We start from the raw sequence: 27,040 nt of genomic DNA on the forward strand, positions 1-27,040 counted from the left end.
CCCATTTGTTCTGGGACAGGTCGGCCCCCAGATCAAAAAGGTTAGGAACCCCTGTTCTACAGTAGGTGATGCTTTTTACAAACTCTGACAGATACATTTACAGTCTCCACATTTTGGCAACTAAAATGGTGCTTAGCTGTGACTACACAGACATGCAAGGGAATTTAAAAAAAAAAAGAAGTTTTCAGCATTGAAAATGTCAGACTGGTGTGTGGCCGTTGCTATTCTATCTTATTCTATCCCCCTCTTTGAGGATAAAATGTGACATCCGAATGAGAGCGCACTCCTTCATAAGTCATCACCAACTCTGCACCTGTCTATCTGGGGTGAGCGGATCAATTCCAATGCCGCCTTTGCTCTTGAGCTTCACACGACAACAGAAAACCAATGGTCAACTAACGCCCACAAGCTCTAAAGCACCAAGTCCTGCATCGATTGAAAGATATTTTGCGGCGCACATTCGTCCTGAGTCTGACTGGCTTCGCCACAAAGCAATAATCTGCCAGGCGCTGAATCACTGCAACAAGGTGAGACGGGGGGAATCATGCTGCAGCAGGAAGCAGAGAGTTCACTCAGTGGCAGGTCATCAGAGCAACCATGAGTCATGGTCGCCCCCAAAAATCAATTCCTGGAAATCCTCCTCACCAACGCGACAGAGGCAGCAGCAAAAAGAAAATGGTGGAAGAGGATTACAAATAAGACGCGACCATGTGGTGCATGTGAGTGGTGAATTCATGTGTGTGTTATTCCAAACACACTGGTGAGTGACTCCGACAAAGAGGGTTAACCGCTCTCATCAGTCATGAGCAACACGCGGGTCGTGGCGGAGCAAAACATGAAACAGCGACGGACAAAACATCTTTGTTGTGCTTCTCTCCAACACATTTTAAAGAAGCGGCAGGGCATCGCGGCTGCAGCCACTTCAGGCGCCACACGCTCCGTCCACCTCTGTTTTCAGGGCAAAACGTTTCAGATTAGATAAAAATGGAGGTAGCCATAGTAACCCCATGCTCTAGCGCTCGGACAAATTAAAGACAAAGGTTGAAAGTCGAGTTCGAAGAGGCACGCTGGGACCATTGTGGGTTTCGCTGAACGAGACGTTCAGAATCATCCTGTTTGCTTCATCTGAGGTGTGATTATGTTTTGTTTTTTTTATTGTTCACATTGATATTTCCTTACAAAGGATCTCTTCCATATGGCATTAACAAGACCCTCAAACTGAGCCGGTTTACACGCCGCACAAACACGTCAAACATAGAGCGATCGACCGAGAAAAGAGTCCTTAGAACAGGGTTCCATCCCCACATCATATTGGACCAACGGATTACGGCGCTCAGCTTTTGTGATACATTCATTAGTTTGGACACATGAATGTGCAACTTATCATGAAGGAAATCTTCATATAGTGGTGCCTCGGTTTTCGAACGTCTCGGAATTCGAACAGAAATTTCGAGATTTTTTTTGCTTCGGATTCCGAACGAAAATCCAGAACTCGAACTCCCCCGAAAAAAGCCGGGAAAAACATAAAGTGCGTGGACCGATCAGCTGACCCACGACGCGCTTTGTTATTGTGTATAACGCAGCCTCTGTATGCAGACGTGTCCCGTTAGCTCCATTTACTGACTGTTTTTTCTTCATATTGAGGTGTAAAACCTTTCCTGTCTCCACACTGGACCGTGGTAGAGGGTCACAGGGGAGGTGCTGGAGCGCTCACTCCAGGGTTTGATGTCCTGTTGTGGGCTGGAGCTGGGACAGGGATGAGGCCAGTCTGGGACAGAGCGTGACTTGGTTTATGACTTTGTCACAGCCAAACTGCACAGAAGCGCACATTCAGAGCTGGACACGCACCGGGCACCTCTTCACTTCTGGAGAGACCTCACTCACTCTGCAACCCCTCCCACATGCAGCGGCCACACACATAGAGGAACAGCGCACCTGCAGCAGACACTCTACATTCACTCCTACAAAAGACTATTTTAAGGCTTGGAACGCATTATTTCTTTTTCCATTCATTGTCATGGGAAAAATTGATTCAGATTTGGAACAAATCGCTTCTCGAACGGCCGTCTGGAACGGAATGTGGTCAAGTCCCGAGGTACCACTGTACTTCTAACTCATCCAAATTAAATGAAACAACAACGTCAGATACAGTAAGATACAGGCATCATGAGGAAGGTTTTGTGACATGAACAACATAAAAGACTGTCAAATATGTCACATAAATCGAGAAAACTATGTTTATACGTATTACGTCCGTCAATCAAATAAGGACGTTTATTGTTTTCTTGTGAAATGAATAACCGAAGAACAGAGAAAAACATTTCAATAACACTGTCAGCGTTGGTTACCAACAGGCTGGCTGTTTCACCAGTGTTGCGTGTGTTTGTTTGGATCTACAGACATTTTATATTTCCGACGCCTGTTACAACAGTCGAACGGGCGGATTTTTTATTTTATATAACACGACATGCAAACAAATCACAGCCATAAATCAACTTACATACGAGCACGGAGACAAAATGTGGATCCAGCTATGTTTTGAAGGTGTGTTCAATCTTTCCCAGCTGAGCCTCTTCTTCACGTCACTCCTGTGTTTATTTACGGTGGCTTTGTAGGCTTACTGCCATCTGTTGTCGGTGCGAGCTAATTACACTTATTTGACATAAAATAGATTATTATTATTATATATTTGTAAAGTAGATGATAAGAAACTAAACTGGTGCGATCGATTTCATTGATTATAAGAATGACAGGCGGTGGGTGGATGGATATATGGATGGATGGATGATACATAAACATAAACATAGATATTGATATAGATATAGATGGCTGATACACAGATATATATAGATATAGATATAGAGATGGATGGATGGATGGATGGATGGAAGGATGATACATAAACATAAACATAGATATTGATATAGATATAGATGGCTGATACACAGATATATATAGATATAGATATAGAGATGGGTGGATGGATGGATGGATGGATGGATGATACATAAACATAAACATAGATATTGATATAGATATAGATGGCTGATACACAGATATATATATAGATATAGAGATGGATGGATGGATGGAAGGATGGATGGATGGATGGATGGATGGATGGATGGATGGATGGATGGATGGATGGATGGATATATGGATGGATGGATGATACATAAACATAAACATAGATATTTATATAGATATAGATGGCTGATACACAGATATATATATAGATATAGAGATGGATGGATGGATGGATGGATGGATGGATGGATGGAAGGATGGATGGATGGATGGATGGATGATGGATGGATGGATGGATGGATGGATATATGGATGGATGGATGATACATAAACATAAACATAGATATTGATATAGATATAGATGGCTGATACACAGATATATATATAGATATAGAGATGGATGGATGGATGGATGGATGGATGGATGGATGGATGGATGGATGGATAGAGATGGATGGATGGATGATACATAAACATAAATATAGATATTGATATAGATATAGATGGCTGATACACAGATATATATATAGATATAGAGATGGATGGATGGATGGATGGATGGATGGATGGATGGATGGATGGATGGATGGATGATACATAAACATAAATATAGATATTGATATAGATATAGATGGCTGATACACAGATATATATAGATATAGATATAGAGATGGATGGATGGATGGATGGATGGATGGATGGATGGATAGAGATGGATAGAGATGGATGGATGGATGATACATAAACATAAATATAGATATTGATATAGATATAGATGGCTGATACACAGATATATATAGATATAGATATAGAGATGGATGGATGGATGGATGGATGGATGGATGGATGATGGATGGATGGATGGATGGATGGATATATGGATGGATGGATGATACATAAACATAAACATAGATATTTATATAGATATAGATGGCTGATACACAGATATATATATAGATATAGAGATGGATGGATGGATGGATGGATGGATGGATGGATAGAGATGGATGGATGGATGATACATAAACATAAATATAGATATTGATATAGATATAGATGGCTGATACACAGATATATATATAGATATAGAGATGGATGGATGGATGGATGGATGGATGGATGGATGGATGGATGGATAGAGATGGATGGATGGATGATACATAAACATAAATATAGATATTGATATAGATATAGATGGCTGATACACAGATATATATAGATATAGATATAGAGATGGATGGATGGATGGATGGATGGATGGATGGATGGATAGAGATGGATGGATGGATGATACATAAACATAAATATAGATATTGATATAGATATAGATGGCTGATACACAGATATATATAGATATAGATATAGAGATGGATGGATGGATGGATGGATGGATGGATGGATGGATGGATGGATGGATGGATATATGGATGGATGGATGATACATAAACATAAACATAGATATTTATATAGATATAGATGGCTGATACACAGATATATATATAGATATAGAGATGGATGGATGGATGGAAGGATGGATGGATGATGGATGGATGGATGGATATATGGATGGATGGATGATACATAAACATAAACATAGATATTGATATAGATATAGATGGCTGATACACAGATATATATATAGATATAGAGATGGATGGATGGATGGATGGATGGATGGATGGATGGATGGATGGATGGATAGAGATGGATGGATGGATGATACATAAACATAAATATAGATATTGATATAGATATAGATGGCTGATACACAGATATATATAGATATAGATATAGAGATGGATGGATGGATGGATGGATGGATGGATGGATGGATGGATGGATGGATAGAGATAGAGATAGAGATAGGGATGGATGATACATAAATATAGATATAGATGGTTGGATGGATGATACATATATATATAGATATTGACAGGTGCACTGTCGATATAGATATGGATGGATGGATCAGGTGCACATCAAGGCTCCAGCTGTGTGAATCATGTGACACATGAGCACAGCAGACCTGTCCATCCGTGTGCTCGCTGTCAACTGAATCTCCTGAAGCTGCAGCGCAGGGGAGTCCTGGCACCTTCAGGGGCTCAGTGGGAATGAAGTTCATGGACTTCCCCTGCCTCCTAAACACCATGCACTCATCGCGTCTGACGGACCAGAGGAATTTCAAATGATCCGCTGTCAGTCAGGCTGGACGTTGAGTTCCCACACACACAGCTTGGATTTCACAGGAGACCACACCACCTCGCAGCATCAATCACCATGAGTGGGACAAAGCCCTGTTGGCCTGGTGATAATAACGGAGCACCGACAGCACAGGGAGGATTTTGCACCTCCATCATGAGCAATAGCTTTCAGGCGTTGGCTGTGTGCGTGTCCTGCGAGTGCCACAATCAGGAAATGACTGTGGATTAAAAGTGTGACCCTGGCTAGCTGGGATGTGTGTGTCCAGTACTGATGAAAGTGCATGAGGCTTTTCAAAAAAAAGAGGGATAAAGAGTGGCCACTGGCAAAAGGAGGAGGTCTGCACTGGACACATACATGCTTCCCATGTCACTCTACATGCACCGGGAGATTCAGGTGCTGCTGGCTCATGGGTTTAGGGAGGGATGTGCTGACTGAGGAGGGGGGCGGGGGGGAGAGGCCGGAGCAGTGCATCAGCAGAGGGAATAACCACAGCCAAGAGGTGAAGCACGGTGCGCCCTGCCACGGGTCTCTCCTCTGTGTAAACACATGATGGTGTCACATGACCGAGGATGGAGGACTCAGACAGTCTCTCTCTCTCAGAGGGCAAGAGCCGCACCAGGACTCATGATGTGTCATTAGCTCTGACCCAGATGCTCTCCAACACCGACTGTCCCAGAATAACTCCCATCTGAATCGAGACACACACAAGTTGGCGTGAAGGGTGGACTTGAGCTGGAGGAGCAAGAAGACAAAAGAGTTGCTGCCTCCTCCAGACTCAGGTGCAAAGACTGTTCCATGCCATCCACAGCTGCCCCTGCAGCCGCCGAGCCAGTGCCCGGTTCACCGCGATGCACCCGCACACAACTTTGTTCCCATCCGCATGCACCAACCGCTGAGACAATCGAGAGCAAATAGCAGGTTCAACCGCGCTCACCGTCTGCTGCTGAAGAGCACCGGACAAGGAGCAGCAGCATCGTCCCGGCGAGCCGCATCAGCATCCCGCCTGGTCCGGACCGCCACCTGCCTCTCCGGCGCCGGGAGACGCGTCCTCCTGCGGCCGCTCCGCGCTCACCGCTCTGCCCGCGCCTCACACCGGGAGCCATATCCAGCGCATAAGTGGCCGAAGTTGAGGTCGTGCATAGAACATCGGGTCCAGTGGCGGCCGTGTTTGGCGCGGCGAAGCCCGAGACCTGGTCGCGTGTCCAGGGCTGGAGGGAGTGGGGCTGGAGGGTGAGGGAGGGGGGGCGACGTAAGGGAGGGAAGGATGCGCCCTACCGGCCCGCTGCGCGCGGTCCACCCATCCTCAGCGTGTGGTGCAGAGCCCGAGCTCACCGCCGACAGCGCTCGCTGGCGATCGCACAACCCTCCACCGACCGGACTGAAGCAGCCGCAGCGTCGCTCCTCGATATAGGACCCGCTGGATTCAAACGTCGCTCTCTGAGGAGGACGGACGCGCTTTTGTTCATCTTCCTCACGTCATTTTTAGCCGAATAACTTTCAATAACGTTCCGTTTTTAAACGAGAAATACCAGATTTTGGGATCTGATGGCGTCTTCATGCAGTGACTTGTTCTTGCCACGAGATGGCGCGCTCGTACCGCGGTCATTTGTCACCCTCCACTCCAGTGGAGCCACGTCTGACTCCGGCAGCGTCGCTAACTCTGATGGTGCAGAGGGACGCACCATGTGTTGTTATTGAGCGCGATTCTTTTACATTAACACATGGTCATGAAGTAACGTATGTTAAGTGGTAAAGTAAAAACAAAAAAAGAATGAAAACTGTTTAATAATTCGGAATAACGCAACACCATGAAGAGAAATAAATACACTGTAGAAGAATAAAAATAGAAGCTGTGACTAATGTTTCTTTATCAATTAATACATATTATTAATCCATATTTCAAGAGGGGAAATGTTATTTATTATGATTAAGATGTTTTTTTTTAAAGAAAGTAAAGCAATAAAGCATTAAAGGCACATATTGAAGAAGAAAAACTACAATATTCCATGTGGCCCACAAGTGTTTCAGTGTCATACAGACAAGCATCTTATAGCTGCCAAGCAACCTTAGCAAAACACATAAAATGAGTGTAAATACTTTAAGGCACAGTTATTACAATATTTAAAATTTGGCCGATGCTTATCTTTAGTTGCTGCTGTGTGTCTGCTGGATGACATGGAATGTCACAGGATCAAATTCACTTGACTGAAGGAGGACAGAAGAAGCTGGATGGGGCAGCCATTTAAAAGCAAAACTGAGCTGAGAAGCTACACACCAGCTTCAAAAGCTTGTCTAGAAGACTCTGGAACAGAGCACGATCATGAAAATCCCGAGGCTCCACAGTGAACAGTGAGTGGAACAAAGACAGAACATTTATTTATTTATTTATATATACATCATTTATTTTCTTTGGGGGGGGGGAATGGGTGGCTATTTTCAAGTTTTTATGAAAATATTTGTATAAGAATTTCAAGTACATTCAGCATAGTGGAAACCCTGGCTATTGAGTAGTGAAAAACATCCCTGAACCAAAGCAAACAGATGCCTTTGTTCAGGGATTCCTCCATGTTTGTTGTTGTTGTTCTCATCCTAGCTGCCACGTGTCTTGTGCATCAGTGGGATCAGTGGACCAGGAACTCCTGCACTTACAAAGGTTCCCTGTTGTCTGGAGAGCAAACTGTTACATTAAATTATTTTTTGGTCATTGATCGTAATAACATTGTAATTAATCGTACTTAACTTAAAGTCCCACCACAAATAAATAAATATATATATGTGAAAGGAAGCAGGGAATTTTGAACGGCAGGTGTGTTGGTTTGCTGTCAGAAACATCATGATGATGATGCTACAGGTGATGGTAAGACACGACACACACACACACTCGGGGGAAAGAAAACAAAAAGACTGCCAAGTGCATTGATAAGAGTTTTTTAATTCAAAGTGAATCTTAACAATAATACACCATAAAGTCTTATTTTGACACTCACCAAAAGAGTCACCTGGAAAACCCGCTTAATGTGACAAAGTAGAGAAGGCTTGGTCACACCTAAATCACTGAGAACTAGAGAGGAAACACTATCACAAACTGTAGAGACATCACATCCATAGTTAGTTTTCCCAGTCCTCATTCTGTCAATATTGCACAGTGCAATTGCTACATGGCAAACTAGTGTAGCACAAAATAGAAAAGCAAATGAAATGAAAACAAGGAGGGAAACAAAGCCACAAAAAAGAGACTACAGGTATCAAAACAGTTCAGATTTCAAGATCGGAACGATTTCAAAAGTTGCGACGCGAATCAAGGTGAAAGATCAAATAAGAGCAGAACTAAGCGCCGAACAGTAACTCATCGAAACGGACCCTGAATGGATGGACTCAACAGCAGAAGGTGTTTATTAACAGCTCAAATTTTATCTGTTAAATGTTAGAAAAATATGAAGGTGTGTGGATAAACCAGCACAGGCCAGTCACGTGGAACATCGAACAACAAGTCTCTCCTCTTGCATCCATTCTTTTGTCCTAAAAGAGTACGGGAGAGTTGATGCAGGCGCATTGCTGGTGAATACCTTTGGAGGCCTTAAAACACAGATTACATTTCACATGCTTATTATTGGGGATCAAGCTCTTATCTGCCAAGTGCATGCCTTGTTGTCAGGAGTTTCCCTTCCCGAACATTAGAGTCAGTCACGTGAAATTAAGATGAAAAGGTGACTTTTTCCACAATCATTTTCGACAGAGATGGAAGTGGTTTGGTGTCGCGGAACGCGCCGACGGCGGGTCAGAACGCCACTGAAGTGAGCCGACTAGTGGTGGACATGCAGGGTGACACGTCACGCATGGGTTTTCTAAGAACACTTGGTGGTGCAATGACCGCACAACGTTAAGTATTGCATCTGCTGTTCAGCCAGTCACTTCTGGTCAACCACTAAACATGTTTCACAAGAGGCTTCCATGGTTCGTCTGTTGTCACCAGCGGATGAGTGAAGAGACCCTGTAATGAAGTGATCTGGTGTGGTCCGCAGCTGTTGTCGGACTCCTCAACACAAACATGGTCGGGAAAACACCACTTGTTGTTGTTGTTTTTCTTTTCTTTTAAATTCTCGCTCTCTGAATCTCAAGGCACAAACACAGTGCTGCTCACACTGTCGCAATTTCAGTCAGGATCCGGTTCTGCATTCACAAATATCAATTCAGAGTCCGATAAAGGGGGAAGCGATTCGAACACAAGGCAGTCCACAGTTGGAACTTCCGAGACCAGATCGAACATTGAACAGATAAAAAGATCAAACTGATAATAAACATTCTTTTTGGAACCATGGGTTGGAGGGGGTTGGTTGGTTGGTTTTTGGAGAGTCAAATCCGCGAAACCATAATAAGCCTGTCCGTGTGCGGATGGTGAGAACATTACAAAGCGTTTAGTTTGTTTTTATCATTTTTTTTTTGTTTTTCTCCAGGCAACCCACAGTGCCGCCGCAACACACGCCAGTGAGCCGGTGCTCTACCGTGTACACGAAAACCTAATCTGCAAGCTACAGTTCTCAAACGTATACAAAACCTCAATATGAAAACGTACAATAAAAAAAAAAATTAAGTTACATCGATACTTCGTTTATATGCAGTGATGAGCCCGAAAGGTTTCAAAGGATAAAATACTGATGCAAAAAAAAAAAAGAACACACACCCCGAGAGAACAACAAATGCAACTAATGTTCATCATCAGCAATACAGTAGTTACAATGACACTTCAAATATGAGCACGAAAATTAAAAACCACTTCCATTACAGTTAATTAGGGACCCACACACACACGCACACGCACACACACACGAAAAGCAAAGTTTCAAACTCAGAGAAATCACCTATGTTCACAGCTATTGAAGTGGCAATCAGTTAATTTAGCAGCTTAACTACGATACATTCAAGAAAGAAATGATACAACGTATTAATTGCCCGATAAGCTAGACAAAAAAAACCTCAGCCTTTTTTTTTAACACTTTTTTTTATGTTTTAACTGAACCCCGCTCTACGTATATCGGAGGTTTATGCAAACAGATCAGCTACCTTAGTCAGAAAACGGATTACAGTCTTTGGTGCTGCTCGCGCAACTTCATTTGAAATAAAAGACAAAAGTACACACGTATCCCCTCACGGAAAGAACAGAAACACACGTACAGCATCAACTACGCATAGAAACACACACACACATATATATATATATATATATATATATATATATATATATATATATATATATATATATATAATGTATGTGTGACTGGTGGAACCACCATCTATCATTTTATATATATATATATATATATATATATATATATATAAATGAATCCTCCCTGACGGAATGTATAAATAAGCCGTTGACACAGATTAAGCCTTTAACAAACGGTGTAAGGTAAAGGGAAAAGTTAACCTTGTCACACATGCATAAATGAGAGAATTGCACACAATTGACTCACATCTTATCAAGCATCTGTACTAAATAGTCTAGCTCTATAATATATGTCCATATATGTGTGTATATTGAATACTGCATGGTTCACTCAGGCTTAGAAAATTCCATATCATGATTTCATTTGCATTTTTTTTTCCTTACCGAGCCAAAGCCATGCCCACCACACTTCTACACATCTACGAAACGAAAAACAACGCAAAAAACAAAGAAAACACAAAGACGGGAAAAAACAAGCAAAAAAAAAAGAACAACAAAAAAATCAACGACTATTTCGATTGTATTGCGGTTTCATCGAACAGTACAAATACTGTTAGTAATAAGAGTTCCACTAAATAGAACGTGATTATCAGATATGAAGCAATACTCAGTACTTGCACTTTGTACACTAGTTCGTTCGGGAGAAGAGGAGACAACTCAGGAGGAGGAAACAGCGAGCGTTAGCAACAGCGCGGCATGCTGCTCTTCAAAAGAAGAATCCAAACATTAATAACTCACTACACGCCAAAGTATACACCAACTCCAAAAGAAAAACTACCAACGAAACCAAAGCACCGCTTCTTCGCGATACATCACATCCATGCAGGCTATGCATGGACATATACACCTGTGCATATACAGTATATATCTATCTATAGATATAGATAGATGTATACTGTATATATACACTCACACATAGGATGCATCGACTGATTGGAATTTCAAGTGCTGCAGTCCAGTACATTAATATCCATGAATATAATGGTATATAAGTAGTAACATTAACAACCTCAAATATGTAAGGCACTATGGTTGGGGACAGTTATACAATGCAGCGAGTCTTGTGACACACGAGAAGAGCAACGCCTTTTCCGTTTACATTTTTGCTCATGCAAGACCACATGCAGCGTGAGGAACGACCCTATTTTGAAAAATCGGTTAATCGACTCGACATTGCGAACACTAACAGACACCGAGAAGGTACAAATACTTGAAACGCAGAACGACATACACCGTGGACGACATGTGCGTGTTGTCAATCTAGAGCTAAAGACGGGGATGGCTTTACAAATATGGATGTGTCTTGCACATGTAAGAAGGCAATATAGAAAAATAGCTGGGATCCGGGGTGCAAATTCTTACTATTAACACCACCCCAATTATTTACCTGTTTTGAGGAGTATTCGTAGAAGATCCAATGCAAAGATATATATCAAATGTGCAAAACACATTAAGTGTGAGTTTCACCACTCATTCATTCAGCACTCATACGTCGTTTTCCTTCTGCTTTCCCAAACCCACGTCCTCGGTTTTTAAAGCTTAAAGTCCTATCACACCCATGTGTACGTGATTCAAAAATAGCTTGCTTTATATCTGTGGTTGTGCCATGGTTTTGGAAATGAAAACCATGTTCATGGTTTCGGGACAGAACTCGCCCCGCGCTTCTGGGCGCCCCAGTTCACATGAAGGGGTACTGGTTTATTTTGGTGGGGCTGAGGGGGAAACTGGCGTAGGCAGGCGAGGCGATGTAAGAATGCGGGGGGAAGAGGGGCTTGAATTGCCCTTGGGGGTGCAGGGTGGGGGAGGGCAAGAGCCGGGGGTTGATGCCCACCGTCACCTGATGGACGAGGCCAGCGGGGTGGGAGATGCTGTAGGTGGGCGGGAGGACGGGCCGCGAGGCACCGGGCGAGGCCAGCAGGTGGGCCATGGGGGCGGCGGTGACCAGGGGGCCGGAGGGGGGGTATGAGAGGAGGGTGGGCTGAGAGTGGGGGTGGCCCCCAAGGTGTGGGTGGGGGCCCGCGGAGTGGTTTGGGCTGTTGTGAGAGAGGGTGAAGGTGTGGCCATGCATGGTGGGGGGTATGTAGGCCTGCGGCCTCCGGTGGGCGAAGTTGCTGTTCCAGTCTTGGTGGCAGGAAGTGAAATGTTGGACCTGTAGACCGAGCCGGGGGAGGGGAAAAAAAAAGAATGAAAACCTACATACTTGACCACCAGGTGGTGCTGTTTGCTAAAGCTATTTCTCAACTCCACTGGAAGAGTCATGCGCGTCATTGAAAATCAAATAAATAACTCGCACTGATGTACCACACTCAAGTGCAGACTTTATCTCGAGGAGTGAGGGAACATGAAAACAATTATCTAAGAGGTTTCACGATTTATTGATCGTGATGGCTGTTTTGGTTATGAGAACACATTGTATAAATGGAGGACCTGGAACTGCGTCTCAAAAATGTTATATGCGACTTTTCTGCATGATTATTTTTGGCTTACTTTTAATTCATCAAAATAAATGTTTGTTTATTCATTTATATTTTGCTTTCAACAAAACGGTTTTCACTTTCAGTATCAAACACTCCTCTTCATGTCCTGACTATATGAGGTCAAATAAAATGTCCAGCCAGTGCTGCATGTGTTTCAACTTCGACTTTGCACACATTTGTGTTCATACACAAGTGGGCTTGCGTCAGGGGATATAATTTTAAACACAAGTTCTCACCTGCCCGAAGCCTATAGGCTGCTGCTGCTGGGGCTGGAATGCAGGGGGCATCTTTTGCGGCCGGTTGGGGAGGGGTGTCGAGTGATGATGTTGTCGCCCAGAAATGGCTCGCCCTTTGGACTGGCATGACGACTCCAAAGCTGAGTGAGGCGATCATGTTTAGGGGCAAACGGGACGAGAGAGACAGGTGTTAAGAACAGAGGAGAATATAAAGAAAATCCATCTCAGAGGGGAAAAAGAAACATTGGCGGGAGGAGTTTGTTGATGATCAACACTTCACATAGACGTGTTTATCCTTTGAATTTGATTTTGGAATATAAATAGACATGTTTTGGGGATTTGAGAAGCGTTTGTAACTAAGCTACTTCTTCAAGCTTATAGTGAGGTCAGATCATCTGCTATAAATACAGGAGGTAGCACTGGAATAGTAAGCTGTGCCCTTTTATGTGGGGCCACCGCACAGCTCTTCAACCGGAGCCGTCTCTGACACATCCAACGTGTTTATGGAACTGCTACTTCCCAACTCTCACTGAGAATTAAAAAGACAAGTCAACATCTGAGCCACGACTGCGGCCAAGCACCGTACGTGAGCATTCAATACCCCAAATAAGCATTCACATGATGTATAAATTCCATGTTATACATGTTTATTTGAGGATATTCAATGCGTATCCTAAAAGTGACTTCACAAAAGGCACACACGCAGAGAATGTGAAAAGGCTCCAAGCATTTTCCTGAGCCGAGTTAAGCAGTTTTATCAGCACGCAAAAATATCCACTCCAGACACTGCAGCAGATATATCAGGAGAGGTCACCCATAATCATCACCTGTGAGAACCTCTGTGGCCTACTAAAACAGCATAATCCCAGGCCATGTGACCTGCAGAGCAGACATCATCATCGGCGACAGAACTGTTGAGCCCACATGAACCGCTCAGACTTGCACGCTTGGATCATACCAGGAGGCTGCTTCATATAATGTGAGTGCACAAGAAACCCTGCCCTGTAATCTCAGGGGCAAAAAAAACAAGTCATTTTGACTGGTTACCGTGACAACCTGCAAACCAAAACCCTTAGGTAGGTAGCACTTGTGCAGCGTACATGCATGAACATTATAAACCTGCGCATTAAATGAAAATAACTTTTTTTTTTATTGGTGGAAATGGTCACTAGATAATGAGAATATGGCATTCATAAAAAGAGGCCAGAACAATTGTGTATAAGCAAGAGTACATGTTAATCCTGGTCGTTGTTGCTGTTTGAATAATGTCTGCTCTAAGAACACAGCGTCTGCTTTTACCTGTACGGATGGTTGCTTCCCCGACAGAAGTGTTGTTGTTGTTCTGCACCCTCATTGGAGGCACGGCAACAGTCCGCACCGGTGGCTTGCTGGGCTCCGTCTCCGGGGCGACACACGCGACACGTGGCTCGCAGTTCTGATTGCTGTCTGTGATGAAGCGGGGCTCCGTGAAGGGATTGTTGCTATGGTCATCAGAGGCAGGCGAGGTGTCCACTGTGTCGCAGCCGCTCTCTTGCTCGTCATCGGACATGCTGCAGGGAGTTTTTTTCAACGGGGACACGTTTACATCGGAGTCGACAAATTAGGTTGAATCCTTTTTGTGTCACAGCTACCTGTTGGGATGCTTGCAGGGCGATGTGCTGCACTGGGCAGAGGCCGAAGAGCTGGTGCTCAATGTGCTGTCAGGACTGCTGAGGGAACATACTCTCTCCATGCTCACTGTGCTCTGACACGCCTCACAATCAGCACTACCCTTGCACCTAAGGCACAAGGAGAAATTATTCTTTTAACATCATCACAAATGCAATTGTGTACTACTGTACAGCTAAAATATGCTTGCTAACTACACTAATTAGGGACACTCCGATCAGGATTTTTGCTGCCGATCACTGATACCGATCACCGGTACCAATACGTGGATTCAACAATCAAAATGATGAGACCTTCTGAGTACATGATGTGAAAAAAATAACTGTAAATCATTTTAATTCAGACACGTTTTTATATCACTTCAAGGTGGCAATAATAGAAAAACCTTGCTGAATGCAGCAACTACTCTGTCAAAAGGAACAACTGAAAAACATTTAATTCGATGTGAGACGTTGCAGGTGAATCTCTAGAGACTGTGCTATGTCCGTGAAATATTTACATACTGTAGTGGGACTCCGAGACAGAGAGCACTGCATTTATGAACGTTTCCACTCCGGATGTGGAGGTGGCTCATGAACACTGCACCCGACTCCACAACGGATTTCTCAGGATCCTGTCGTTTACGTGGAGACGGAAACGACAGGATCCTGAGAAAGGTCATCGAGCTTCTTACTTTCTTATCATTCCGAATGTCACGCTTGGACCCAGGGGTGTTTCTAAGCGTTAGCTGTACTAACAACCTGCTGCTGAGGAACCAGCGGTCTCACTTTCATGAACCCAGAAAACTCTGTGTGTGCTGTCAAGTGCTGGCGCTTTGACAGATTGAAAGACCTCCCACAGCAGACATGCTGCTGCTTAGTGAGCAGTGAGTAGGGAGGAGCGGACGCATCACAACCAGCGATCGATCGGAGCATCCCTCATACTAACCAAAGCCTTATACTAATGTATTTAAACAACTGTGCAGCTTATACTTACTCCCCCATTGGGTGTCTCTGTGAGCTCTCCTCCTCGTCACTGCTAATACTGATGACACTGACAGACGGGCTTGTTAGGTCCGAGATCACCATCGCATGCCGCTGCTCTTGAGTCGAGATCTCCTCGCAGTCTCGCTCAATCTTACAGCAGTTCTCCTCCTCATCGTCGCCTTCCACCTGCACTGAATCTTGTGTCTGAACAGCGGCGTGACCTTCATCCGGACACCTGGCCTCCTCCTCCTGGACGTCGACCACATTCTTTGCTGTATCAGCCATCTTTGGGGACTGGCATGTTGCATTTGGGATGTTGGTGTTTTGGGAAAATATGCTACCCCTGCAGAGAGAGTTGGTCACAGTCACCGAGAAACAAAAGTGACAGACAGACAAGAAGAAGAAGGCTGACCTGTTCACACAAGGCTTGTCTCTCTTGTTGGCCGCAGCCTGTGGCCACACCACATGTGCAATGCCTATGTTGATGGGCTGGTGGGTGGGCATGGTCATTTGGTTGGTTAAGAACGGTTGAGGGTGTGCAATCAAGGAGCTGTAATGGTTGCCATGGGGACGCACTTTCCTGCATAAAGAACACACAGAGCATTTATAGAGGCAAAAGCCTTTTGCACCATTACTTGTAAAATGGATGCAGTCGTTCATCTCGGAGGACGGGGATGACTCATCGATCATTTATATTCAGGGGCGGACTCATCCTGTATCAGAGCAGAGCAACTATTCCCACAGGTGCATATCAGCTCTGAAGATACTAAATATGGTTTTACATGTCGGAGCTCAGATTTGATTTTGTATTCTCGACAGCACGACTAAAGAAAAAAAAAACTTGTAATTTACCCCCAGTCTCCCAATCTCTGTGAGGCAGCCACCGTTTCTGATGCCAAAGTGGTTGGTGGTGGGGGCACCTGCTGCCATGTGGGCACCAAGATCTGCTGGGCTCGGTTCGACCAGGCCTGTTCCAGGGCAGAGAAGTAAAGAATGTTCATCATATTTGGATGGATTCTGGTTTATTTCTGTGAGCATAAACACCATTACGCTCATCACAATGAATAATTACAAGCTTTTTAGCCATCGTACTTGTCACTTCCAATGAGCAGACTTTCAGATTGTAAATCGACAAACGCATATAAAAACCAAGTGGCTGGTGAAGCACAGGATCCACCAACATCAGCCGTTTTAACTGCCAGCGTGAAAACAAACGCTCTAACACTTTTGCACTCTCGGCCTTTTCGGTACAACATGATGGTTGTAGCTTTTCATCAGTGTTTTCAGTTGCGGAGACATTTTCATTTCTCACTTCAATGAAAGAGTTTAGAGGAAAGATCATTGCAGAACGCATGCAAGTCAACATAGTTTAAAGCCTATATTCACACCCAATTCTAACAGAAGAGTACTGCTATGTGCTGACGGCGAAGTAAATAAGGTTCTTTACGCAGAGAAATATATCTATATTATTACACCAAATGGCCGAAGTCAAGCACCATTAATAACAAACCCATACCTGTGTAATAACTCCAGGTCGTATTTGAATTGGCTGGATTGGGGGCGCTTGAGTGGCAAGTGGCACGGAGGCCTCCATTCGAACTGAATATCCAGCAGGTTTTGCTGTGTTTGGAGGTATTCCTGCAGGGACAACAAGCATTAAACCACTTGACCTAAACACAGCACAAGAGAAACAACAGAAATCATATGGTTTCACTTACCTGGGATTGTTGGGGGACATAAGATGAGCGCCTGCTGAAATGATTCATTGCCTGCAAACTGACCGCTTCCAGCCTGCAGTGGAATTCCAGGGTGGATCACAGATGGAGCAGATGGGGCCAAAGCCTAGAGTATAATACAAAACAAGGATACATAAAAACATGAGCGACTGTATTGTTTTAAACACATCAGGAGTTCAGAGACCTGGACAGACACACATTAAAATGCCTCTTGCATAAGTCAAAATTTATACAAAAGGTCACAATCATGCTTTTTTGCTGCTTCAACTTTTGACTACTCTTATGTTTTCCCCTTATTCCCTCCATCTTTATTAGAGCCAGTTGTAACTATCAACAAAATAATCCTATTAATGATCGAGTAACTTAATCACTATCATGGCCCAAGACAGAACAACAATGGAATTCAGACTGACCCGTAATGCACTTTTTCTTTATAATGCATTCATAAGTCAATACAGCAGACAATTATGTATGACAAAGTAAGATGAAGTTTATAAAGCAATATTTGTGTATTGTTATTTGTAATAACATACGGTGGGGTTAGAGTTGCTAGCCTATTGATAACTAGATTATTATAGCTATGTTGTGTTATGTAATCCAGGAAACAAGTCAGTTTGGCATAGTATAATACAGTATTATCAACGCTTTAGTATAATGTTGAAATTCTATCAAGATGAATGTACTTCAGCATGTATAACCCGTTCCGGTGTCAGGAAGATAAGGCACTGCATGACCAGTTTTCTCCTCAGCAACCACTTAATTTAACACAGTTGCCATGACCTCAGCAAAATGACATGACTCCGTTGTCATGACAGCGAGGCACAGACAGACGTCTGCCAACATAAAGGCGATAACAGCCCACTTATTGCCAACATGATTTAACAAAACAGGAAATACATCTGTGATTATTGTGACGTCTGACCAAGTGTCCAGGGTTTATCCAATTATTCAGCCAATGTTTTCTTGCCTGACGTACTTGAGTGTGGACAACAGCCATCTTCCTAAACGGGTGGTTGACTGAGGCAGCAGCGGTTGTGGTCCCTGGTCTCACGAAAGGGCCTTTGTTTCTGTTAGCGAACTCATACACGCTGGCACGTGCGGAGCAGGCATCCATGATGTGGAAACATGACTTGACACTGGAGGAAAACACACAGTGTTATTCAAACATTTTATCAAATAAATGGGAAGTGTGTGCAAAATGGAGAGAGGAGTATTCACTGGTTGCTGTGTGGAAAGTCAAGCAGGTGTTGCATCGTCACAAATGGATGGTTCAGAGCTTCTCCTGGGGCGATTCTTTCCTCTGCGTCGATCAAGAGCATTTTCTTCAGCAGCCCCACAAACTCCAGTCGATCGGCCTTCTCCGCCAGCAAGTCACCTCCTTCCAGATTCATCACCAAGTTCACCTATGACAATTCATTAATCAATTAATCACAGTTTAATGGTATAAGAATACTCGCTGGAAGAAGACACATTTTTCAATTGGAATGAATTTGGTATTTTACTGAATCAAATGATGGACCCACACATACATTTAAACAACAAAATATTGTCTATTTTCCATCAGTTTGAAAATAGCACAATAAATCACGATGGTGGCTGTATTCAAGTTTTTATATCACCTTACTTAAACTAAAGCTCTTTTCATGTCTTGAAAATATTTGTATTACAATTTCAATTTTATAAGAATTTCAAGAACATTCAGAGTCGTGGAAACCCTGGCCATTGAGTAATGAAAAACATCCCTGAACCAAAGCAAACAGATGCTTTTGTTTGCTTTTGTTCAGGGATTCCGCCATGTTTGTTGTTGTTGTTCTCATCCTAGCTGCTAAGTGTCTTGTGCATCAGTGTGATCAGTGGACCAGGAACTCCTGCACTTACAAAGGTTCCGTGTTGTCTGAAGAGAAAACTGTAAATTTTTTTTTTTTTTTTTTTTTGTAATTAATCGTAATAACGTTGTAATTAATTGATCGTAAATATCTTGTTAAAGTCCACTATAATTATTGGGGCTGCACTTTGTGATATACATTTTTTTGTTAGCCAAAACTTGCGATTGTTCATTAAATGGACAAATATTTTTTAGATGAGTTGTTGCTGTATCTTTGTCTTCAGCACTCAAACCTGTCTCAAAAAAAAGTCTAAATTATTATAAGCCAACGCGGCTCACTGCCAGAACACAGTTGTGTCCAAGCTACACCCTTGTTAAAAGCAGGCCCTCAGAATTAGTAACTGAATAGCCTTCACCACCCGCCTTGAAATAGAACAGTGTAGTCAGAGATGTACATACATGCACTATGTCATCCAAACAGCTGAAGATGTACTTTCTCGCTTCCTTTGACTTCATTCCAGTCTCTGTCTCGTGCTCGTCTGTTGACTGTGGAAATTAAACAGAATTTCAGTTGTTCTTCCTTGAAGCACCACAAATATAGAGGTAGATTTAAAGTGTGGGCGTGAAGCTGCGGGTACCTTTAGTCTCCACGCGGCATAAGGTGAGTCCGACTCTCTGCAGAAGAACCGTGTCGTCTTTGTCCCAGAGTTTAATAGATGGTCTGCTGGCAAACCTTGTGTCTGTGAGATGTAGCGAATCTGGACGGACAGGAAAGGTCAGAACTCTGGATTAGCTTTCTAATGAATGCGGTTCATCGTTCATTAAACATGAACTACCCCTCTCCCAGAATCAGATTCGTACATCAACCGCTTCATTATATTTGCATAGCAAAACCACAATTCAGCACATTTCAGAACCCGTGGCTCATGCTGTGTTAAAGTGGACCAGCTCTGATTGGAAGACAACTTGTGCTCCACGGGTTCACAGCCCTTTTATGTGAACGCCAATAACAAAGTTATTGTGTTGTCAATGCCAGATGCTGTGATATACGACCGTCACTCATGCACCGGTAGGCCAGAGGGCACCAGCGAGGCTGGCTGACGTCAATCTCACTCCTGTGCTAAGGACAACTAGCATTAGAGGGTCACTGCTTAGTACAACAGGACAAAAAAGTCAAGCTCTAGTCTCCAGCAAAACAAAGATTTTTTTTTTTTAATGAAATGGATCCCATCTTTGGCTCAAGAACGTACCGGTAGTTGTTGAATTACTGTGACAGTAGTAGGCAGAAGCAAACCAATATTAATTCATCCTATGTGTGGGAAATCATTTCATAAGGGCTCCATATGAACAGGTTTCGTCTCACATACGAGCACATACCTGCATCAGTGAGAAATGTGCAGCAAGTGCTTGTTTTGTTGAATACGCCACTGAGGCCACCGTGCCTTGATAACTGTTTACTCCTTTTGTATAATCCAGCCAAAACACCATCACAGCCAAATAACTGGAAACTGAGAGGGAAGGATGTATCATTTACCTAAAGACAGGGATGTTCCCTTTCATTAAAGTTGGGGCCCTCTCAAAATTGATTTAAAAACAGTCTCACGTAGACAGAGGCCGGTGCCTGGACGTCAGATTTCGTGGATGAAGTGTTTCCCCTAACATAGTGTATATCTCAGAAGTCATCACATAGCACATGCCTGGCTGTCTCTAAGCATGAGAGAAGAGCAGTGATTTACAAATGTCAGGACTCAATGAAGTTAAGTTGCCCATGCAGCGCCGCCGTCTTGGCTCATTTGGTTCTGTATTGGAGTAGATGAAATGGCCTCATTACTTATATAAACAGTTAGAGACAGGAGAAAATTAGAGGGAAAAAAAACAGATCAGCTGATGACTAACTTCCAATACAGGGTTTCTGCTACATATGAACGATCATGGCGCACCACTACGGCATTTTAAAGACAAACTCTAAAGTGATCAAACGTATTAAGCCAAAATGCAAAAACACATTCCCGGCCGGACATATGAAGAGAAGGACCGCTACAGATTGGAGATTTAAAACCTTTCCTGGGCCACCAGATTATCAATACTTGTATTGGCCCTAAAAGAAAAAAAATCAGTCTGACCCTACTGAAGACATGCTACTATATCTTTATTAGGTCCACGTGTCGGATCACGTGTAGTATCAATCACCTCTTGAGGTTAACTTCTACAGGTGTCATTTCAGTGTGAACTATTTAATGACTCAACTTTCATATGCTCTCCAGTTAGTGGAATGAAAATCCTTGTAAAACTAGTTATGAGGCATTTCGAGTCGCAACATGAAAAGAAAAAGCTTGGTCAAATCTCACGACTCTCAAGTTGTCATAAGGTCTGTGTATTGGCGTCATGGAATCACATTTCCTGATGATTGTGCTGCATCCCTTGGTTTAGGGTTTTTTAATATGCTAAATCTTTGCGGGTTTAAATCAAACAACAGTTGAGGTTTTTATCAGTGATCTTTGTCTCGCACGGAGGCGGCATCTAGCATTCACACACTTGCATCCAACAAAAACAACAAATATGATACATGTTTTTGTTATTGTGTGCGTTTAATCTGGACTCAGATTCAACAGCACTGATACCAAACTAAGCACAACACCGTTAAAGTTGCTGGCATGAGCCAAATGTAAAGGAACGAAGGACATCTAACAAACTGAGTCACCTAAGTACCAGACACTGAAATGACTGGATGAGGATTAATACATTATAACCTGATGGTACTGTTCACACTCAGAAATGAAGTCTTCCTCTCTGTCTTAGGAATGAACTTTGACCCTGAGCAGAGAAATTGAGTATATTATAAACCAATGGACCTTCCCCTTCAGGTTAAGACAAGTGATAATGATCAATTGTACGCATTAGGTCAAAGAACTTCCATCATAAAATGAAGGGGACTTTACAAGTGCTCAGTCCATCCATTTTCTTCCACTTATTCCTAAAAGGATTACAGGAAAAATGGCTGCAAAGTTTCTCAAAGCCACCTCTCATACTGGCTGAATTAAATCTCTTTTCAGTGATCTTAAAAAGTTTTGATGATTTGCCACGATAGACGAGTCCAACTGTCGAACTTGCAGCAGTTATAGGAGACGTGTGCGTGATTTCTCATATCTCTGCCTCGAGTAGAGCACAGAAAATAATGCTGGGTCACAAAAATACTCAGGCATTAGAGCGGAAGGGCTAAGAGGTGTTATGCATGGTGTGCTGTGGAACAGGGCAGAATCAGATTCAGGCTTGGCCGGCAGACTTTGAGTAGAAAAGGCTCTGGGGCAGGGGAAAGCCGCTCAACGTAAGCCCAGATCAGTCTAGTCCCAGGAAGACAGTAACTGGGAGGGGCAGGCATCCAGCAGCTCCTAACAGATAAGCCATCAATCACAAGAAGAACCTTTTCTGCTTGCTAACTCCGGCGACAGCTGAAACAAGCCACACAGTGACTGTGGCACCACGGAACAATTTGTTAGCATGAGTCACTCTGTGGTCACATTTCTCTCGACAACAAAAATCCATCTGTCTTGCCTCAACCACAAAATATTCTATTGATTCCATTCTCTCTCCCATGCCATCCTTAGAAGAGAGAAAAGTTTCCACCTCAGTAGAAAAAAAGAATTTGGGATTCAAAGGCTGACACAACCACTTTTTCTTTTTTTTTTTTTTTCACAAGGTTATGCATTTTAGTCGGGTCGGTACCACCCATTATATATTTTCCTACCCGAGTTTAAGCTGTGTGCCATTGTCTTCTCCAAGCGTGCAATCTATTTTTGAGTCCTATTCTTACTTTCTTTTCTTTGATCTCCTCTCTCGCTCTTCTTTTCAAACTGACTCTGGTATGAAATGGTGCTATATATACTTATATATAACCAAAGACATGTCACAAAGTAATTATAATCTGGGTTTTCAAATTCTCACACCTTTGACAGAATAAATATCACATATTACCGTTAAACAGGAGTTCAGGAAAAAAGCGAGCTACAGTACAAATTGGTGTCAAGATTTAGAATCTCCACTTTAAAAATATCCACAGACAGGGTCATGACCTAGCTTGTCATTGATTAACAGCAATGGCACTAACAGTCCTCTTATGTTCATGCAACTTCCTAAAACCAATAATTCACATCTACTAACAATAAAAAAATCGTCCTGCGTGTCGGTAATTGAAGCCCAAATCTACACACAAGGACAAGGAATTTCGTTTTCTGGGCTGCCATGTACCCGTGACCTATGGTTTCTGAGAAGAAAAGTGTATCGAGTTTTGGTGACAGGGTTAAAACTGGGCGACACAATGACTGCAACCATGTGTCACATGAAAACATTATCAAAGAAAGGTTAAGAACTCATTTTGGAAACTGGTTACTCCTGACCCTGAAGTCAGTAGAGTAGGAATTGATGGAAAAACAAGGAACAAACTAGGTTCCAATATAAAGACAACAGAGAAGAGTCACTCACACTGTTTGGAAGCAACTTCAGTGGCATGATTCACATGAGCTTTTAGTCTCATTTTTGAGTGAAAGTCTGTTTTTGTGGGGAGGAAGTCACAAAACCACAAAACAGAAGAAGCAAAGACAAGCTTGTTTACCTGGTCGTACTCCAGAGCCCCAGGGTAAAGGGGCCAGCCGAGAAAAAGCTCAGCTATCACACACCCGAGGGACCACATGTCTATGGCTTCACAAAATGGTAATCCCAAAATAATCTCTGGAGCCCTGTGGGAAATACAGAAAGATACAAAACAGTTAGGAACCAAAAAACATCATGCATCTCCAAATATTCGGGGTCAAATGTTCATCAAAACATCACAGAAACACGGGGTCAAATGTTCATCAAAACATCACAGAAACAAAGCACAACTCCACAGTATGGAGCTGCTTTTTTGTTTTACAATAAGAATCATGACTGATATTACGGCTCATTTGTGGGTCCGTGTTTGTTCATCACAGTTTGTGCGCTACACTAACAAAGCAGCAGGAGCTGAGCCAGTGGGTTAGCAGGTCAGCAACTGTGGGGTAAGAGCTCTGACAGTCTGCTACAGCTCGTCCAGGCAGGTTTAAGTCAGGTTGCCACTTCTTTATACAACTTTTGTGCCATCACAGCCCAATACTGCCACACCACAGAGCGGTGACGCACACCTGTCAGATCCACTAGTCTTAAGACATGCTGACATCTGCCTCCAACCACCAGAGTTTGTGAGACACAACAAAGACTGTTAACTACAGCACACCAATGAGAGTGTGACATAAATAAGTATGCAGTTGTCTTATACACGTAGAGCACTGTTCCAGGGATACATTTCACAAGTACATTTTAAACAATTTAATAAAAGAACTGGAACAATTAATTGATAATATGCAACATAACAGTAACTTGTCTTGTCTAATTTGTATTTATTTCAGAAGAAGTAAATAAAATAAATGTGTTTATACAAGTAAGTTTCGGTTTAACGAGGCCTGCCCATTTGGTTACTCAGACCAGCGAAAGCATGAAAATGGTGTTTCTCCCTGGTAATTTCACTGAATTGGATCGAAATTCTGCGATTATGGACCCGCGGCTTTGCCATCGTGAGCACCATGTTTGTTTTGGGGTGAAATCTCGCGGCTATAATCGTCTTGCGAGTCGCAACACTCGCATTTAATGGGTCAACAAGGCATGGGTGAGATGAGTGCTGGGAACAGGATATCTGACGCTGTGGACAGGAAGAACTGCTTACAAAAATCTATCAAAAGCCTTTTAATCTGATGTGTTTTGGCGCTTTTTTGGTTTTTGTTTGTTTGTTCGTTTGGTGATAAGAACTGACGGAAAAAACCTCGAAGAAAGTCAGCCGTAACGTAACCGTAAAAAGGTGCCAAATAGAGTGAAACAATCAGAAAATTTTGTCAAATCACCAGCCCAATGTGAAACATATGAACAGCTTTACTTAACTGATCTGAAAATGGCAGAGTAGAGAAACCACAGGTAAAATGGTGAGCCCTAAAAATTGTCCAAGAGGAGCGTGGCAGTTAGGTCTCAGCTAAAGAACAAAGATTACAGGTTTGCAAGACAACATGGACCATAATTGGGTTTTGACCGGCAGCTTGGGACATGCAAATCGACCTCAGCACACTTTAAGTGCTCTTGATCAAGGCACTAGGCCGCAAACTTAATGATGCTCAGCAGCAGCAGCTATTTTAATATCTCTAACAAACATGAAGGAGTGGCTGTTGTAAACAGGCCATAGTGCAAATTGCAGAATTTGCAAATAATCGCCACACTATACACATCCATTCACAGTTTGAACACAGCGGCACATTCTAGAGTCACTGCACAGTCACTAGATTTGGTTAGCAACAACGAAACAAAGACCTTCTAAAATAGAATAGAGAGCGTTTTATAGCACGATCAAAATACACACAAAGCAGCTGTGAGGACATAGAGACAGAAAAGAAACGAAAAGAAACAACGCTTTAATCTCTCGACTGAGAACTATTTATAAGATTGTCTTTATGGAAGAATGACAGATGAGAAGGGATTTTGAAGTGGTACATCATTTGCCAGGTCATCCATCAAATATAAAGCAAGGGGATTAATGTAGGAACTTCCATCCTTCAAGTAATGAGACGTGTTTAAAACCCAGACAAGTGCAGCATGTGAATTTAAAAGTAAAACAAGTAAAAAGTTCTCCTTTCCCTTCAAAGAGAGTCAGCAAATGACTAGATGTTGCCATGGCTGCCACGCTCCACCTCATCAACGCAACATAAGCCTTCACTGCGCTCCCTTGAAACCAGATCTATTTTCCATCCTGAGGACATGGCATACAAGTTGAAGTGCCACTGAGAGCAAGAAGAGATGAAGCCATGTGGCCATATGCTGTGCCAGACACATGAATGAGAACAGAATATTAATTTATATTGTCTAAATAATCATTGTTCCATTCTGCAATAATGCATATTATTATGGACAATCCACCTGATATAGGCTGTAGGATCCTGGGGTAAGATGAAACCCAGCTAAGCAGAGGCACAGGTAAACTGCATAATGAAGGTGAGCTGAGAAGCAGCACAAAAAAAACATCTCTCTTCAGTCGGCACACAGTCTTCTTAAAATGTACTTTAAAAAAAAGTGGTTTTCTTTTGGCATCTGTCACAGCCAAATTGAGACAAAAACCACCACCAGTACAAAATGCAATATTTCCACTTGAGCATTATTAGAACTTGGTCTTCAACAACTGAAAAGGGCTGCTCATCTAATACCATGAATTCCATGGGTTTGGTCATTGTAGCTTAGCACTTCTCACCGCTCATTAGAAACAATATTTTCGGTTATCAAAGTCAGTCAAGAAAATGATAATAGACACCGACATTCAAAGCGAAGTCAATGTAAACAATTTGTAATCAATGTTAAATTTAGCGTCACTTACTTTAGCGCACAAGGCTCAACAGTAATTAAGAATATTATATTAGTATTAAAAAAACTATAATAATCAAATGTCATAGAGCCAATTAAAGCACTTAAGTGTTTTGTGCAAAGTAAATAAAGGCAACCCATAATTAAACAGGTGTTTTGGGTTCTCAAAGACCACACAAATTATGAAAGACCACATTACCAGGAGTTTTCAATAATAAAATTCCCTTTTTCCCTCCACTGATGCTTAGATGGACCTGTATAAACCATACGAGA

At 42.7% G+C, this 27,040-nt stretch overlaps 2 protein-coding genes across 6 annotated transcripts in view; both read right to left on the minus strand.

The window, feature by feature from the left end:
- The window catches only part of kiaa1549lb (KIAA1549-like b), a 78,812-nt gene extending 72,388 nt beyond the window's left edge, over window positions 1-6,424 (minus strand). For both annotated transcript variants that reach the window (XM_053866351.1, XM_053866350.1), the window contains exon 1: window positions 6,164-6,424. In XM_053866351.1, coding sequence (XP_053722326.1) covers window positions 6,164-6,332 — 169 coding nt within the window. In that variant the 5' untranslated portion in view covers window positions 6,333-6,424. The remainder of the gene's footprint in view (window positions 1-6,163) is intronic.
- A 1,717-nt stretch (window positions 6,425-8,141) lies between these two features.
- The window catches only part of hipk3b (homeodomain interacting protein kinase 3b), a 30,675-nt gene continuing 11,776 nt past the window's right edge, over window positions 8,142-27,040 (minus strand). For 3 of the 4 annotated variants that reach the window (XM_053866603.1, XM_053866604.1, XM_053866602.1), the window contains 13 exons: window positions 23,970-24,093; window positions 19,999-20,118; window positions 19,820-19,906; window positions 18,754-18,938; window positions 18,512-18,671; window positions 17,518-17,641; window positions 17,316-17,437; window positions 16,652-16,767; window positions 15,810-16,379; window positions 14,798-14,944; window positions 14,466-14,716; window positions 13,167-13,306; window positions 8,142-12,602 (listed from right to left, as the gene is read on the minus strand). In XM_053866603.1, the coding sequence (XP_053722578.1) occupies window positions 12,132-12,602; window positions 13,167-13,306; window positions 14,466-14,716; window positions 14,798-14,944; window positions 15,810-16,379; window positions 16,652-16,767; window positions 17,316-17,437; window positions 17,518-17,641; window positions 18,512-18,671; window positions 18,754-18,938; window positions 19,820-19,906; window positions 19,999-20,118; window positions 23,970-24,093 (2,617 nt within the window). In that variant the 3' untranslated portion in view covers window positions 8,142-12,131. Of the gene's footprint in view, window positions 12,603-13,166; window positions 13,307-14,465; window positions 14,717-14,797; window positions 14,945-15,809; window positions 16,380-16,651; window positions 16,768-17,315; window positions 17,438-17,517; window positions 17,642-18,502; window positions 18,672-18,753; window positions 18,939-19,819; window positions 19,907-19,998; window positions 20,119-23,969; window positions 24,094-27,040 lie in introns of all 4 variants that reach the window. The other variant, XM_053866605.1, reaches the window with a different exon arrangement.

The sequence above is a fragment of the Synchiropus splendidus genome, chromosome 5 (genome assembly GCF_027744825.2).
Source record: "Synchiropus splendidus isolate RoL2022-P1 chromosome 5, RoL_Sspl_1.0, whole genome shotgun sequence".
Taxonomy (NCBI): Eukaryota; Metazoa; Chordata; class Actinopteri; order Syngnathiformes; family Callionymidae; genus Synchiropus; species Synchiropus splendidus.